This window comes from Armigeres subalbatus, chromosome 3, assembly GCF_024139115.2.
Source record: "Armigeres subalbatus isolate Guangzhou_Male chromosome 3, GZ_Asu_2, whole genome shotgun sequence".
In the NCBI taxonomy this organism is placed as follows: domain Eukaryota; kingdom Metazoa; phylum Arthropoda; class Insecta; order Diptera; family Culicidae; genus Armigeres; species Armigeres subalbatus.
The window spans coordinates 358,050,009-358,066,743 of record NC_085141.1 but is presented as its reverse complement, the minus strand read 5'-3'; the positions used below and the strand labels follow the sequence as shown (position 1 = coordinate 358,066,743).

The 16,735-nt window shown below is 38.1% G+C and overlaps 1 protein-coding gene across 2 annotated transcripts in view; it reads left to right on the top strand.

Annotated features, from left to right (window-relative positions):
* Window positions 1–16,735, top strand: part of LOC134226196 (GTP-binding protein Di-Ras2) — a 406,254-nt gene that overhangs the window by 327,568 nt on the left and 61,951 nt on the right. Inside the window, exons 1-2 of one of the 2 annotated variants that reach the window (XM_062706810.1) lie at window positions 8,318–8,455; window positions 8,640–9,099. In XM_062706810.1, the coding sequence (XP_062562794.1) occupies window positions 9,011–9,099 (89 nt within the window). In that variant the 5' untranslated portion in view covers window positions 8,318–8,455; window positions 8,640–9,010. Of the gene's footprint in view, window positions 1–8,317; window positions 8,456–8,639; window positions 9,100–16,735 lie in introns of those variants that run through there. The other variant, XM_062706809.1, reaches the window with a different exon arrangement.

Genomic DNA, 16,735 nt, shown 5'->3' with positions numbered 1-16,735 from the left:
GGAAGAGTCGGCTGATGAATGAAATTTAAATACATAAATGCACGAGATATGCAATACATTGGAAATAGAAATCTAAATATAAATTCTATGCATGTTTATGAGTGATGCAAAAATCAGTGAGAATAAACAGAAAATAATTCAGACTGAATTCCAGACATTCTTTCATCCCTTTTCACCGTGAGATGTTACTCACTTAACCTTCAATATACCAGACAACAATAATGGGTTCAAAGTGCTTGCCGTAGTGTCACAATCAATTTCCATGATTTCTAGCTTATAAAAGCTTCCTTTTTGAACTAAGAACTAGCGCAGACAGACGGTCAAGCTCGACTTACCAACATGTGTAAAAAAGTAGAATGTTGTATCCGAGACACGACCGCCAATTGGACGTAGGATTACGTAAACTGTAGAAGATTTTATTTCTAAATTCTGAATATGTGTACAAAGGTAGCTAATATTAATTAAAATAATGATGATTCAAACTCAAGTGATTATGATTTACATTTTGAAGAAAATTCGTCTCGGCTCATTCTTCTCTTGTATAAAATGTGAGTTCTGAAAAGAATCGATTTGTTTTCAATATAGCACCTTTCCAATCGCAAACAGAAACAAAATCAGAATTTTGAAGGAAAATTTTCCTTGACTGCCATTGAGGACAACGTCAGCCACTGGATAATGGAGACGTCACCCATGCGAATACATTTTGCAGCGTTTCCCTCCAACTAGCGCTTGCGTTGCTAATGACGGATAATTTCTGCCGTCACCAAATGATTATGGTTTACACTTTGGAACAACATTCTCTTGTATAAAGTGATGGGTCTGAAAAGAACCGATTTGTTTTCAACAATTGAAATAAATTTTCGACGAGCGCTTGTGCTGCCTCTTGACGACGAGATTATGATGGTAAATTATGATTTCCATTTTGAAGAAAATGCCTTCAACCTGTTTTTTTACGGCGGCACAATAGGACGTATTTTTTGGGCAAAATTATGAACCCTGCTATAAATGGTGGCATTCATCATAAAAACATAGATAGAAAAGAAAAATATTTTTTCTAAAGCTTCAATGGGATATTGGACGAATTTTCGGCATAGTATCGATTTTTGGCATATTTTACAAAACCAACGGATTTTGGTCACTTTTTGCAATAAGCCTGTTTGATGCTGGATAAAATACTAATAGTCATATAAAGGTTTAACGGTAGGTACATTCGTGTCACAGATAAATGGACGCAACACAGATTTCCTAAGATGATCAAAAAAGCACTACAGGCATAACTCGATAGTACGTACCCGCAATAGTACGTACCCTCGATTGTACGTACATTTTACCTTGATAGTATGTGAACCAAGAAAATATTTTTTTTGGTTAAAATTTGAATATGTTTTGATCATTGCTCATGCGTGGGGTCCTCCACATACTACATAATAATCTGACATCTGATTTAAACATCATTATTGTTTTGAATTTAGTAGAAAACTTAAAAAAAGCAGTATCATAAACAGGGTTGAAATATGTCAAAGTCAATGTAGTGAAATACATGGATCTCAGCATATTCTCCGGTCTCATCGCCACCGTCGTGAGCACTACACCGCAGCCAAAAAAACATTCCAGCTCCAACCATTCACGCTTAACTTTTCAAAAGGACCTAAGTAACAGTTTTTTCATGATTTAATTTGAATAGCGCAATCAACAGAAAAAGCCGTAGGCTGTGGATTGCCGGACTCAAATGAATTCATGAGACAAATGGTACTTAGGTCCTGAAAAGTTAAGCGAGAATTCAGTTTAGCATTCAACCCAACACAAGTCGCTCTGACAGGCTGCTCAGTTTATGCGTTACTGCATGAATGTGAGTGGCCCATATAAACGCGTGGTAATTTTTTGTCATTTGACTGTGGTGAATTTCATATTCGTGGCACACTGGGTGATGTTAGTTCTGTTGTTTACTTCCCTCCCTCTTTGGGAATGTGAGATCGATTTCAGGTGATTATAGAATCAAGCCCGTGGTGAATTTCAAATTCACCACACGTTTATCTACATACATTTCCAAAACCTCAAATCTGGCGTAATAGTTTTCGTAAAGTGCCGAAACTCAAATTATGATTGTTCAGCATAACTAAGCAAACGATCTACCATTATTTCAGCCCCATACGCGTTATGGTTCTTTCATCTCGTGCGCTTGAAAAAAATATTGGAAAAGCACGTGGTTTACAAAATGGCCGATTTCTGGCTTCATTCTATAATCACCTTCAAGGAAGAGAGAAAATTAAAAAAAAATGAAATAAAAAAAAACATCACCTTCATCCAGTGCTGCCGAATATTTACAAGCCTGGTCATAAATGTTTGACAATTTTACGTAACACATATTATACTATTGTTTTGAACAATTTACAATTTAAAGAAACAGCTGAAACATCTGAAACAGCTGATTACATATTCTGTTTTTACAGTTATTTTAGTTCCAATCTATGCACTTGAAAAAAAAATATTGAGAAAAAAATTAGCAGAGTTACCAAAACGAGGATAAATTTTTTAAATTTTCATTTATTTTATTATTTTTTTCAGTTATTTATTTATTTTATATAATAGTTAAGGTCTATTCCCAGCAGTTCATTCAAAGATTCATCACTGCATTCTACTAAATCAATCAAGAGTTCCTTCTAAGATTAAAAGGGCTGATGATTGGCGGCGGCTTGAATTAATTTCGTGCATTAGAAATTTTCCGGAATTTATCCAGAATTCCTTCAGGAATTTCTCCGTAAGTTCCTCCATGAATTACTCCGCATGTGCCTCCAGGAATCCCTCTACATATTCCTCGAGGTATTCCTCCAGAAGTTCTTCCATGAATTCCTCCGTAAGTTCCTCCAGGAGTTCCTCTGGATGTTCCTCCAGGTATTCCTCCGTAAGCTCATCCAGAAATTCTTCCGTAAGTTCCTCCGGGAATTCCACTTAAAGTTCCTCCAAGAGTTCCTTCACATGTTCCTCCAGCATTTCCTCCAAGAATTTTTCCGTAAGTTCCTCCAGGAATTCCTTCGGAAGTTTATCCAGAAATTCTTATCATCCGGAAGCTCCTCCAGAAATTCTTCCAAAACTTTTACTAGGACTCATAGGAATGTGCTAGTCAAATTTATCCACATTTTTTTCCATGGAAAATTCCTTCGAACATCCATCTTAAATTATTGCTTATGTTAAATCTTAAAATATTTCTACGTTAAATCTTTCAAATATATTCAAAATTGTCCCTTTTTTGTTGATTTTTTCAGCAACTTACTCAGAAATTCCCTTAGAAATATCTACGTCTAATTTCCCATAACTTTCCCCAGATTTTAAAATTCCCATGTAACTCCTCCCAACATTCTCTCTGGAGTTACTCCAGAAATTCCACCACGAATTTCTTCAGTGGCTAACGTGGAAGCCCTCGATAGCCAAGAACTCTCACGGAAAATTGTTCAGGGATGTTTTCTTCGGGAATTCTCCCGGAAATTTCTTGCGAAATTCGTCTGCAAATTAATCTGCCGATTTCTACAGATAATCTTCCTAAAATTTCGTTAAAACTCTTTCGGAGTACCTCCAAAACTCCCCTTTTGAATTCCTCTGGAACCGATTTAAAGAATTTTCCCGGAAGATCCTGCCGGAAATCTCAAGGTTTCTGCGGGTACTTCACCTAAAATTTAAATGAAAAATAATCTGTAAAGCCCTAGAGGATTTCCCGAGAATTACTTCCAGGAATTTGCAGCAGCATCTTAAAAAAATAACCCTGGCAATTCTTCTTAAAACCCTCCCACTTCTTCATCCAGTAATTCCTGCATGAATTCTCCCAAAAATTCCGTCTAGAATTTCCCCGGAAATTATTTCAAGAACTCCTCCACAAATCCCTTTATAAGTTCCCCTGAAAATTTCCTCAAAATTTTTCTGGGAGTTAATTTTGAAATTCCCACAGAAATTTCTCAAGATATTCCGCAGAAAATTCCTCCAAGAATTACTCCGGGAAGTTCCTATTTCAGGAAGAATTTCGTAAGAAATTTTTGAAGGAGTTCCCAAAGGATTTCCTGGAGAATTTTTTAAAGTAATTTCTGAAGAAAATCACGATGGCCTTCCTGGTTCGAGTCCCAGGAGGATTTTTTGAATAAATTCTCGATGGATTTTTCGATGGATTTCCAGGAGAAATTCTCAGAAATACTCCTAGAAGAGTATCTGAATCAAATCTAGGAGAAATTCTAAAATGTGAAAAACCCAGTACAGCCACACACAGCACTTCCGTTTACTATACAAAGCAATTATTCAAATGCTTCTAAACCATCAAAGTAGCCGAAAAAAAACTTTGTAAAAACAATAAAATGGATTTGGGTGAGTGCATTTGAAAACAATAAATAAATAAATGAATAAATAAGTAGTATTTATACGTTGAGTTAAAAAAAACTGATCAGTTTGATATCATTGGCGTGTGGAGGGTTCTTGCAATGTGCCCCTTGTGTTGATGCTTGATTTGATTCATTTATTACGTACGAATTATTATTGCAAATTTTTGAATGAACGCGAGTGGTGCTCGCATATAGTGCTCAGTGCGAATTAGTGCCAGAGCTTGAAATAATCGAATATTTTTGGTGAAGCCCATCGGCCTTCTTTGTCACCCTCACTTCGTACATATTCATATTCGGCTGAACATTGACAATTTCCGATCAAATATCAGTCAGTGAGTATTTATTTAGATTTCGTAAACTAATAAATTACTGTAAAACTAAACACTTAAATGATGATTTCAACAATTACTCACATAGATCTGACCCCGACGTTGAACTGAGGGACAAGTTTAGTGCTAAAAGTCAACATAATCAAGGCCAATTATGTTTTCTTTAAACGCAGTGACCATTCCCAGTACCAATCAAATGAATGAATATGTGAAGAAGAAAATTGAGTAAGTCATTCTATGTTTTGAATAGTCATGCGACGTTTGCCAATATTCGGCCTGAAGTTGCTTCGTGAAGGTGATTATTTTGTTCTCTGATTAGTGCGCTAATCTTCGTAAAGAGCGCTAGTGGTGCTCGCATAAAATGCTCAGTACGAGTTTCATGTGGAAAAAAATCAAACGACATCTAAAAATACCTGAGAAGAGGGGAAATGTGTGGCTGTTAAACAGCACTTGCCGTTTACTATACAAAGCAATTATTCAAATACTTCTAAACCATCAAAGTAGGCTTAATGTGAACCACAACCGATGATCGCATTATTATTATTAATCAAAGCAATCGGGCTATATTTCGATGGACATGTACACTTCTGAGCCCGATCCGGCTAATTTTCAATAGGAAACAATGAGACATATTTCTGCAACGATTGCAACTTGTTGCGAGCAAATCAGTTAAAGGTAAGTGCCTGGAAAATTGGCGAGACTTTTTGCGCACATACATACACACACAGACATCACATCAATTCGTAGAACTGAGTCGATTGGTTTATTCACCATGGGTCTCCTGGCTCATACTTAGTATACGATAAAGGCAAAAATGTATTTTGGCCATAACTCCCATAGTCCGATATGGCCAATTTTCAATTGGAAACAATGGGACAGGATACTGCGTCGAATACAATTTGTTGCGAGGATAAGTGCCTGAAAAATTGGCGAGATTTTTTGCGCACATATACACATGCACACACAGACATCACCTCAATTCGTCGAACTGACTCGATTGGTATATGGGTCTCCAGGCCTCCTATAATATCCTCCTATGTTTTTGTAGCGAATATATAGCCTTTACGTATACTTTGTGTACGAGAAAGGCAAAACATATTTTTGAATGTCCAAACAATTTCAAAAACATATAGCCTTTACGTATACTTTGTATACGAGAAAGGCAAAAAGTTATGAAATAATTTCAGACTCAAATACCAAGAAGCTGAAAGAAGCTATTCTTTAGTTTTCTGTAGATCGATTTCCGCATTTTCAGAAAAAGTATCTTTATGTTTGGGGTCTAGTGGCCATGTTGCCAAAGATATTTTCCATTCAAAAATCATGGGTAAGGTTGAGTAAATCGGGAAAAACTAAAAATAAGATTCGTATGGAGATTTCGCATGGACAGTTCACAGCGCGCATTTTCGCCTACTATGCAGAACAACGTCTGCCGGGTCGACTAGTCCAATATTCTATTTTTCGATATAAACGCAAATACTATTTGCTTTTTGAAGTCAAACCAAGGATCGATTTAAATTGAAATTGTTTTAATTTGAATTCTGTATCATCTGGCCTTTCAAAAATATAAACTTTATCCCTAAACTTCGAAAAAAAAACTTTTTCAAAACAAAAAAATAATGTTTTTAAAAACATCGAAATTCCCGGGATTTCTCGGGATATAAAAGAATTTTCATCCCGAATCCCGGGACAGCAAAAATGGCCGGGAAATGGAAACTCTAATTTCCATATCATTGTAAAGATTTAAAGGTTTTATCAACAGGCATTACATCAATTCGTCGAGTTAAGTTCCAACATGTTTGGAGTGGGCATATAGCCTTGGTGTACGAGAAAGGCAAAAACGATTCTAAAGACGAGAAAATTAAAATAACTTAGAAAAATCCTTTTTTACATATTCGAAATCAGTTTTCTTGTTATCATTAAACTCATCTTTGTTTTAAGTAATTATATAACTACGATTCATAAAAATGGTTGTTGCTATAGCCGACAGTTTGTCGCTTTGGTAAGGAAGCGTCAATGGAGCCAATCGAGTCGCAACGACAGTGACAGCTCAGGGCAACCGTGAAGCGTTTCATTCCCATACAATCTATAGGGGATATCAATAAAATACGTTACGTAAAATATAGTGATCTATCAAGCTTCCCCAATCGTCACGTTTCGTAGTAACATGCATAATTACCCGAGTAGAAGCCGTGATATTGATAACAAAACATGATATTAACTTGTTTGAAATAAGAGTAAAAATAACAAGCGAAGATAACATTAATTATTAATTAAAATTATTATTATTAAAAAAATATTATTATTAAAATTAATTTCAATTTATTGCGCCGAGCTACATTATTTTACTGTCGCGTGGTATACAGTCTTGTTTTTTACCTAGCTTTCATAATAAAATCAAACGCGCAATTTATTTCAATAAAAGTATATTGGAAAGCAAATCATGATAAATATTATTGTGTTGACATCCTTATCATTATTTTTATTATCAGTCTATTTTTTCCGCGATTTTTTCCCTTTTTACAAAGCAACACTTTTGGCAGCTGCCGCAGCCAAACTAGTGGACAAAAAAGTGGATGGTTTAAAAGGGGTTCTCAAAAACTGTCATAACAGGTTTAAAACTGTTGTCTAGAAAGGGCCCCTTATATCTTACTATTATGGCGGTCATTAGAAGGTTGTCGTGTAATATTGAGTTATTGTTATTGTTAGTTCTTATAATTTGGTCTTGATCTTGAAAACAATTCCAAGAGTGGATTGAACTTGAAATGTTACTTGAGTTGAGACGTCATCCACGAAAGTGAATATTCGCAGAGCCTTCCTTCGACGAGCACTTTCGCTGCTGCCAACTCCAACTTTCTGCCAACGTCGCCAAGCGATTATGATTTGCACTTTGAAGAAAATTTGTCTTGGCTCTACTTTCTCTTGTGTATCATGTGTGAAATGGTCGGTTGAAAGACGGCTGAGATATTAGCCCACACTTCCTGACCGCTTTTCGTGACGGTCTCAAATTCGAGTATGCAGAATGTCCTCCCTATCTTCCCGAAGGACGTAATCCTTCGTAAACATATTTAATATGTTATAGAAAATGAGTATCTTTTTCCAATAAAAATTTAAATTCAATGCAATTTGCATCTAGGTTTCTGTGAACACTCTGATGTTCAGCCCGTGATGCCTATTTACAGTGAAAGGGAACATCATCTTTACAGATCCACATATATTTTGCAAGATATGGAAGTTAATAATCGAATAGTCCAAGTTAATAGTCGAATAGTCCGGATTTAAGGTGAAAAAGCCTTCTTCCTAACTTCATTTATTGAATAATGATTCCATTTTAATTCTTTAATGAGTGCTCTACCATTCATGATTGCATTGAGATTACGTCACCTGCAATAATATATCTATTATCCGTGATACCAAGCAAGCTTTATTATATAATTTCTAAGAACTTTGCGTTGCCAAGCCGACGGTGCACGATGCTAACTTACCATTTTTTTTCAAATAGGTATATGAACCTAGGATATAAATATGAACATTTATTTTTTCACTTACCTACCTTGAATATCAAATCTAAGTAGCATTTCCATTTTCGGTAAAGCAGTTTCCATGAATCATAAATTCGAATGAAGCTGGCCAAACATATTTTCCCAAACATCTGAAAAAATAATAATATCATCATCACAATCATCTCTAATATTGGCATAATTGAGTTTTCATTAATTTGCTTGCTAATAAAAAGCACATCAAATGAGCTCCTCATCCTAATATGAAGTTAGTGTCTCCCGCAACTTCACAACAACTTCAGCTATGCTTCAGTGGGAAAACCCAAAAGCCACACCATCGTCGTCGTCCATCGACCGCCTGTGGCCTGTCGATGGACGTCGTTGGTTCCAGTCACATAAAAGCACATAAACATCACCCGTAATAATCCTCTTTTCATCTCCGTTTATTTCAGACCGGTCAACTTTCATCGCCGGGAAAAAGTTCCTCCCCTTGCTAAAACTGCTCCTGCTGCTACTAACAAAGGACATCGAGACACGAATGAAACCGTGGCACACACAGCAGTGGTCCCTACCTTCCTACCTACCTACTAGATAAAACCTCGAGGGTTTAGAGATCCCAAAGAACTTGATCAAAGTCTTCATCGAGCAATAATTACTTTCCCAACCCATCGGGACGGAGCCACACAAAGAGAGGAAGCATATTTTTTCGGTGAAACTTCCTGGAGACAACTGACCGTTGTGTCTGCACTGGGACGGAAACGGAAAAGGGAAACAGCTTTAGTACAACTAAAGAGCAAAGTAGCCAACAGCCAGCCGTTCCGAAATGAAGGGCCGACATCTGCGGAGGCGATTCAGCCTGCAGCCCTCGTTCATGAAGGACGACAGCCCGGAGGACAGGCCGAAACGAGAGAAGTGAGTTGGTATTTGCTAAAGAACATCCTCGGTCATTAATTCGTGTGCTTTGATTCCATTTGGGACTAAGTGTTATGTTAAGACATGTGTTTATGGGAGCTCGATAGAATTATCGCACAAAACAGGAGATGGTCGGATTCAGACAAAGAGTATTGCACGCGATTGGGAGCTAAATATTGAAAGAAATTAAATATTTTACTTAAAAAATTCAACTGCAGATGATTTATGAAACGAAAGCTTTGTTCATTTCGAAACAGGGATTGCATGGGGATAATTATATTGATAGAAGTTCATTCAAAAGGTACGTCATTACTTTAGTGGGATAGAGTCTCAAGAAAAGTGAAAATCAATGCAATCAACTGACACTCGCAGGGAGTTTTTTTGTTTATTATTGTGATTTCTACACTTCCATAATTTCATCACATACTTGTTAGGACAAATTCCGAGAAGCGTGACGAACCGCTCAAGAAATTTTTACCTTCCGCTTCATGGTAGTTCATTTAGCTACAACCAGTCATTTCTTGTTGGAGGTATAATACAATAATTGTGCAATAAACCAATCACCCAAATCGACCACTTATTATGGGACACCGTATGCCGAAAATGCGTTGTTACCTCTGCCTGTCAGTGCATATTTGTGATGGAATTAATTTGCCGACCAATATTGACTGAGATCGAGAACTCATAAAAGCGCAAAGATAGGTCGGGGTTCTGCTAAACTGCACCAAGCGGCTTTTTGACTGTCTTGTGATAGTTTACTCCTGAAAAGAAAGCAAGAAAATATTCATATCTATTTAAGTACTCAATTGATAAGATAAATAGTATCCTTGATTACTGAGTCGAGATATGTTTGATACAGTTTTTTTTGATAGTGAGAACCACTGCACTCGTTATTTTGTGAGTAAAATCGTGCAATCTTTCAAAGGAACTTGGTGTGAATTGGCATATGGCATATGGTATATTTAATAGTACCAAAAGTGGAATCAATTAGAGGAACTAAAATGAACCGTTTATTACAGACGTATCAACCCGCACTGGCTTAAACCTTTCAATGTACGAAATCGATTTCTTTACTAACTCTATCAGAGTTCTGCCTTATGATTAGAACAGAGCAGGACAGAAGAATTCGAAAAGTCCTGGCCACCGATTAAAATGGAAGATATTATTCTCTTCTGTCAGACTTTGTAAGCACGCTTTACCTCCCAGTTCAGACAGACAATTGAATGAACTATGTCAAGTATAACAATGTAACCACTGACAAGTTTGCCATATAATACTAACCAGAACACGCTTCTGACTGGTTGTTATTATACAGTGTTTCTTTCATTCTGATCTGGATGCTTGACTGGGCACGCTGTCTGACTTCCATTGTTGGAGATGGAAATTTATTTTCCTTCCTCGCATTCAGTGGATTCAATGATCACGTCGTGGAAGTATTTATACAGTTGCTATTTATATGAAGCCGCAAATAGGGTAACCTGTGAAATTAAAATGCGTCAATTACTCACATATCAGGATAGCTTCATCGTGGAAATACGCCATTGCAGAGTCTGTATTCAGTATTTCTCCGCTGAAAAATGCGAAACTGTATCGGTTGTCCCCTTTCAACTTCCACTCTTCATATTCATAGAAGAATACTGGTTCTTAAATTTGCTCGTGACATCTTGTGTAGTGTACGAGTAATTTTATTCAACATCACTTGTCACAAGACGAGTTCGTACTATCCCATTTAATTTCACTACGTATTTCGACCTCAACAATAAGGCAGTCTTCAGTGTCTCATACTTGACTCGATTTTTTTATAAATTCAATTCATTACATTCTCTTACTCCCTGAAACCTGCTTCAGGATCTTATTTGGTAACAGAATATCTAAGGTCTCAAACCATAGTTCGCGTTTTAAAATCAAACTAATGACCACTTTGCAATGACAGATAATCATCATTTTTTCAAGGCTACCCAAGTAAAAGGTGTGTTGTACTTTCTTCCTATCCCCATTCCCAAAGGGGCTGTCTTTTATACCACGTGGACAATTTAGGGTGAGGGAGGGGTATGACGAATGTCCAAGGCTCGTACAAATTTTTGAAAATTTATATGGGTAATTGTCCACGTTGGGTGAGAGGGGTATCAAAAACTGATCTAAACCTGTTTGCGTCGTATATGAACATCCCCAAAAGTGTTGAAGGTAAAAATTATAAAAAATTTATTCGCTTTGTTATTAGTACTTACCAAAAACTTATTATTTATTATTTTCCAAGATCATTATATTATCCCTTTTCCGCCATCTTCAAATTGAATTAGTTTTTGATCGGTGCATAAACGTGGGAGGTTCGTTACGTTACTCAATAATACCCAGATATACCCTGAGCTTAGATTAAATAAAATAATAACTTTCAAAAACGATGAAAAATCGGTTGTTTTCTCCTGCGGTAAGCTTATTTCTAACCAACCATGCGTCTCCATCAACCATGCAACTCACGAGCTGCAACGTTCATAGTGAGGCTGCTGACGAGTGATATGCAAAGGCGCGTGATCTGGCCTGCTGTAGCATAGTTAACGTCCACCATTACTGCCGTAATCTGGGAAAGTGACGGATACGCTAAATTACAACATAGGGGAAATGTTCCGATCTCCATCTCATTGTACATATATCTATCTCATCGCTAAACAAAGAGATACGGCACAAATTCGTCGCTTCTTTTAGTCAACATGCGTGCTCACTGCTGAAAAAAATCACAAAAATAATAAACAAACCAAATTCCTTTCCATTGCTTTGTTTTTGATGGGATTGATATAGGAGCTATGAGATGAAGTGGCGAACCGTTCCCCTATAAGTTTTCCATTATTCTTTTAAAAAGCTCGATGTGTACTACTCGCTAAGACCATTTTTTGGAAAATAGCGTTTACGCGTTTTTTCATTCCATTTTCCATATTTTGATGAAACAGCAAACATTTTGGCGAGGCGAAACGCCCTAATCGGACTAATCTATAATGTACTACGCGTCTCCACGCACAATCTATACTAGAATGCTGACTCGCCGACGCGTGGTGTGTTGTTCCCAAAGAGCTTCCAGCTTTAAGGTGGTTATACAACAAAGCCACAAATCGGCCATCTTGGAAACCACGTGCTTTTTGTAGTGATTTTTTCAAGAGCACGAATTGAAAGAACCACAACGCCCATGAGGATGACACATCCGTAGAACGTTTGCTTACTTATGCTAAACAATCGACTTTAATTTCAGCATTGTACGAACATCATTTCGCTAGATTTGAACTTTTGGCAATAGGAGTAGAAAACCGTGTGGTGAATTTGAAATTCACCACATGGCTCGATTGTATAATCACCTTAAGGCGTTTTGCCACATGCCACCGGCAACGAAATATCACCACTTTTTTGAAATGTGAATATTATCAATATTATTGAGATTTTCTTCAATTTTTAAATGGCATCAGCTAGCTTTATTGTTTAACTGTTGCATGAGGTAAAAATACCCATGAAAATCGACACAGCTAAGAAATTAGAGCAGTCATTGCTTAGTTGGGGCATATTGCCCCTCTTTCCCCTATGCCACTTTGATATCGATAAACATGTGGTGCGTTGGAACATGGTATTCACGGCATTTTTATGGGATTTGTCGTACAGTAAAAATCTGGTCAGAAGTCGAGCGACCTTTAATTAACTTGTTAACGTCGTGTCATGTTGAAGTAGTCACTGAAGTAGGATGCGTGGACATACCGTACCATACGCACCGCGTTCTTTTTAAGTTCTTATTTGGATAGTTGTATATAAATATGTGAAATGAATAGCATTATGATAAGAAATTATATCAAATTTTATATATATTTGTGGAATATAACATCAACTAGGAGCCGAAGTTAACTCGGGATGTACTGTACATCTCTTGTAGAAGAAGCTGGTAATTGTAAAGTATTTAATTATTATTTACAATGTTGGGAGTATCAGATAGCAGGTTATGTGCCAGAACGTCGTCTGCATAAAGGTTACAGGGCAGGTTGTGAAGTTTTCCTTCCTGGGATGTTTTGTAGTGGGCAATGAAAATGTCAAATCAAGAAGGTACATAATACAATGATATGAATATATAAAAGCAAGAAAATATGAAAATTTTGTAATATGAAAATAAGAAACTTAAAAACATAATGAAATAAACATGAAACTACAAAAATGAAGGAACAAAAATATGAGTACCGTCATCTGAGTGGAAGATGATCTCTTTCAAGACAAAACATCCTCCTTTCGAGAGGCCTGGAAGCCTCCTTTCAAGAGGCCTGGAAGCCTCCTTTCAAGAGGCCTGGAAGCCTCCTTTCAAGAGGCCTGGAAGCCTCCTTTCAAGAGGACTGGAAGCCTCCTTTCAAGAGGCCTGGAAGCCTCCTTTCAAGAGGCTCGGAAGCCTCCTTTCAAGAGGCCTGGAAGCCTCCTTTCAAGAGGCCTGGAAGCCTTCTTTCAAGAGGCCTGGAAGCCTCCTTTCAAGAGGCCTGGAAGCCTCCTTTCAAGAGGCCTGGAAGCCTCCTTTCAAGAGGCCTGGAAGCCTCCTTTCAAGAGGCCTGGAAGCCTCCTTTCAAGAGGCCTGGAAGCCTCCTTTCAAGAGGCTTGGAAGCCTCCTTTCAAAAGGCTTGGAAGCCTCCTTTCAAGAGGCCTGGAAGCCTCCTTTCAAGAGGCCTGGAATCCTCCTTTCAAGAGGCCTGGAAGCCTCCTTTCAAGAGGCCTGGAAGCCTCCTTTCAAGAGGCCTGGAAGCCTCCTTTCAAGAGGCCTGGAAGCCTCCTTTCAAGAGGCCTGGAAGCCTCCTTTCAAGAGGCCTGGAAGCCTCCTTTCAAGAGGCTTGGAAGCCTCCTTTCAAGAGGCCTGGAAGCCTCCTTTCAAGAGGCCTGGAAGCCTCCTTTCAAGAGGCCTGGAAGCCTCCTTTCAAGAGGCCTGGAAGCCTCCTTTCAAGAGGCCTGGAAGCCTCCTTTCAAGAGGCCTGGAAGCCTCCTTTCAAGAGGCCTGGAAGCCTCCTTTCAAGAGGCCTGGAAGCCTCCTTTCAAGAGGCCTGGAAGCCTCCTTTCAAGAGGCCTGGAAGCCTCCTTTCAAGAGGCCTGGAAGCCTCCTTTCAAGAGGCCTGGAAGCCTCCTTTCAAGAGGCCTGGAAGCCTCCTTTCAAGAGGCCTGGAAGCCTCCTTTCAAGAGGCTTGGAAGCCTCCTTTCAAGAGGCCTGGAAGCCTCCTTTCAAGAGGCCTGGAAGCCTCCTTTCAAGAGGCCTGGAAGCCTCCTTTCAAGAGGCCTGGAAGCCTCCTTTCAAGAGGCCTGGAAGCCTCCTTTCAAGAGGCCTGGAAGCCTCCTTTCAAGAGGCCTGGAAGCCTCCTTTCAAGAGGCTTGGAAGCCTCCTTTCAAGAGGCCTGGAAGCCTCCTTTCAAGAGGCCTGGAAGCCTCCTTTCAAGAGGCCTGGAAGCCTCCTTTCAAGAGGCCTGGAAGCCTCCTTTCAAGAGGCCTGGAAGCATCCTTTCAAGAGGCCTGGAAGCCTCCTTTCAAGAGGCCTGGAAGCCTCCTTTCAAGAGGCCTGGAAGTCTCCTTTCAAGAGGCCTGAAAACCTCCTGTCAAGAGCATTTTATCAAGACGCTTAGAAGCCTCCTTTCAAGAGGCCCGGAAGCGTCCTTCCAAGAAGCCCGGAAGTCTCGTGTTAAGAGGTCTGAAAACCTCCTTTCAAGAGACTCGGAAGCCTTCTTTCAAAAAGCTCAAAAGGCTCCTTTCAAAAGATTCGGAAGGTTCTTTTCAAAAGGCTCAGAAAGCTCTTTACAAAAGGCTCGGAAGCCTGCTTTCAAGTGGCTCGTACCTGCTTTCAAGTGGCTCGTCAGCCTCCTTTTAAGAGGCCCGGAAGCCTACTTTTAAGAGGTTCGGAAGCCTCCTTACAAAAAAAAAATCGGAAGACTCCTTTCAAGCGGCTCGAAAGGTTCCTTTCAAAAGGCTCGGAATGCCTCGAATGGATCTAAACCCTCTTTTCAAGAACCTCGGAATTCTACCTTCAAGAGGCTCGAAAGCGTCTTTTCAATATACAAAGCCTCTCAACAAGAGGCGCGGAAGCCTACTTTCAAGAGATTCAGAAGGTCCGTACTAGAGGCTCGGAAGTCTCCCTTCAAAGGGCTCGGAAATAATCTTTCAAGAAGCTTAGAAGAATACTTTCAAGAGGGGGTACCTCAAATAATGCAAAAGTTCGAAGGGATACCTCTCAAGAAAAAGGTTGAGAACCGCTGTCCTAAAGGGATTCCTGAAAAATGCGAAACACTTCCTGGATGAAGTTCTGAAACAATTCCGAGGGAATTCCAAGAATTTCTTTCTATAGTTTACGAAGAGATTACTTAGGAAATTACTAGAAGAATTTCTTTAACAAATTCATGAAATAATTGCTGAAGCAATGAAAAAAATCATCCTAATTCATAAAGCAATTTCCAAAAAAAAAAATCTGAAAGAAATTTCTTGAGAATTTGTCGAAAGAATCCTACTACAAATTTCGGAAATTTCATTAGGAATTCGTTCACAAATTCCTGGAGGGAATTCCGGAGGAATTGCAGGAACCATCTGAATAGAATATCTAGAAGAATTTCTGAAAATTTTGATAAAGGAATTCCTGAATGGAATTCCGGAGGAGTTTCTAAAAGAATTCTTAGACAAATTTTGAATAAATTTTCGAGAGAATTCCTTAAGGAATTTCTGAAGGTATTACTTTATTTATTTGCGAAACATTTTTTAAAAAATCTTTGAGGAATTTTGCAATGAACCACTGGAGGAATTTCCGAGCTTTTGAAGGTATGCCTGAAAGATTTTCTGATTGACTAACCGAATTAATTTCTGGGTTACAAAAAATGTCTTTTGAATAAATTTATGAAATATTAAATGAATGAATACTGGTGCAATTTCCGAAGAATTATTTCTATTATTATTATCTTTATGCAGCCTTAGGCTGGCTTACCTCTATCCAAACAATTATTTCTACACTTTATTGTTAAATTACCTTCGATTTTTTTTTCATTGGTTGCCGATTTGCTACGATTTCCCTTCTCCACTCTTATTTTTATTCTTCAAAACATTTTTAAATGTCTCCTATTAATGATTCATTTTTTAATGAAGCATTCTTGAGAATTTCCGAATAAACGTGATAATGGATCGACTGCATTTCCGATATTTTTGGGTTTTTATATTAATTTCCGATACTAAATAGGCGTTTGTTTTACTACTCTCCGGACTTTCAAAAGAATTCCCTGAAGGAATTCTTGCAGGAGTTTCTGATTTCTTTAGGAAATTCCTTGAACAATTCTTTCGGTAATTCCTCAAAAAATACATTTGGAAATTCCTCCCGGATTTTTTTCCTAAAATTTCTTTAATACTTTCTGCAATTCATCCGGGAATAATTTACAAAATTATCCTCCAGGGATCCTTGCATAAAACCTTTGGCCTTTGTGAATTTCTCCAGAAATCTCGATAGTAAAGCAATGTAAAATTCCTTTGAAAACTTCTGAAGGAATTTTTCCGGAAATTTAGTTGAAATAATTCATCCGGAAAATTATTGAAGAATGAAATAAGATATCAAAGAATTTTCGAAGGAGTTTCTAACGGAAATTAAGAAGGAATTCCTGAAAAGAGTTTCTGA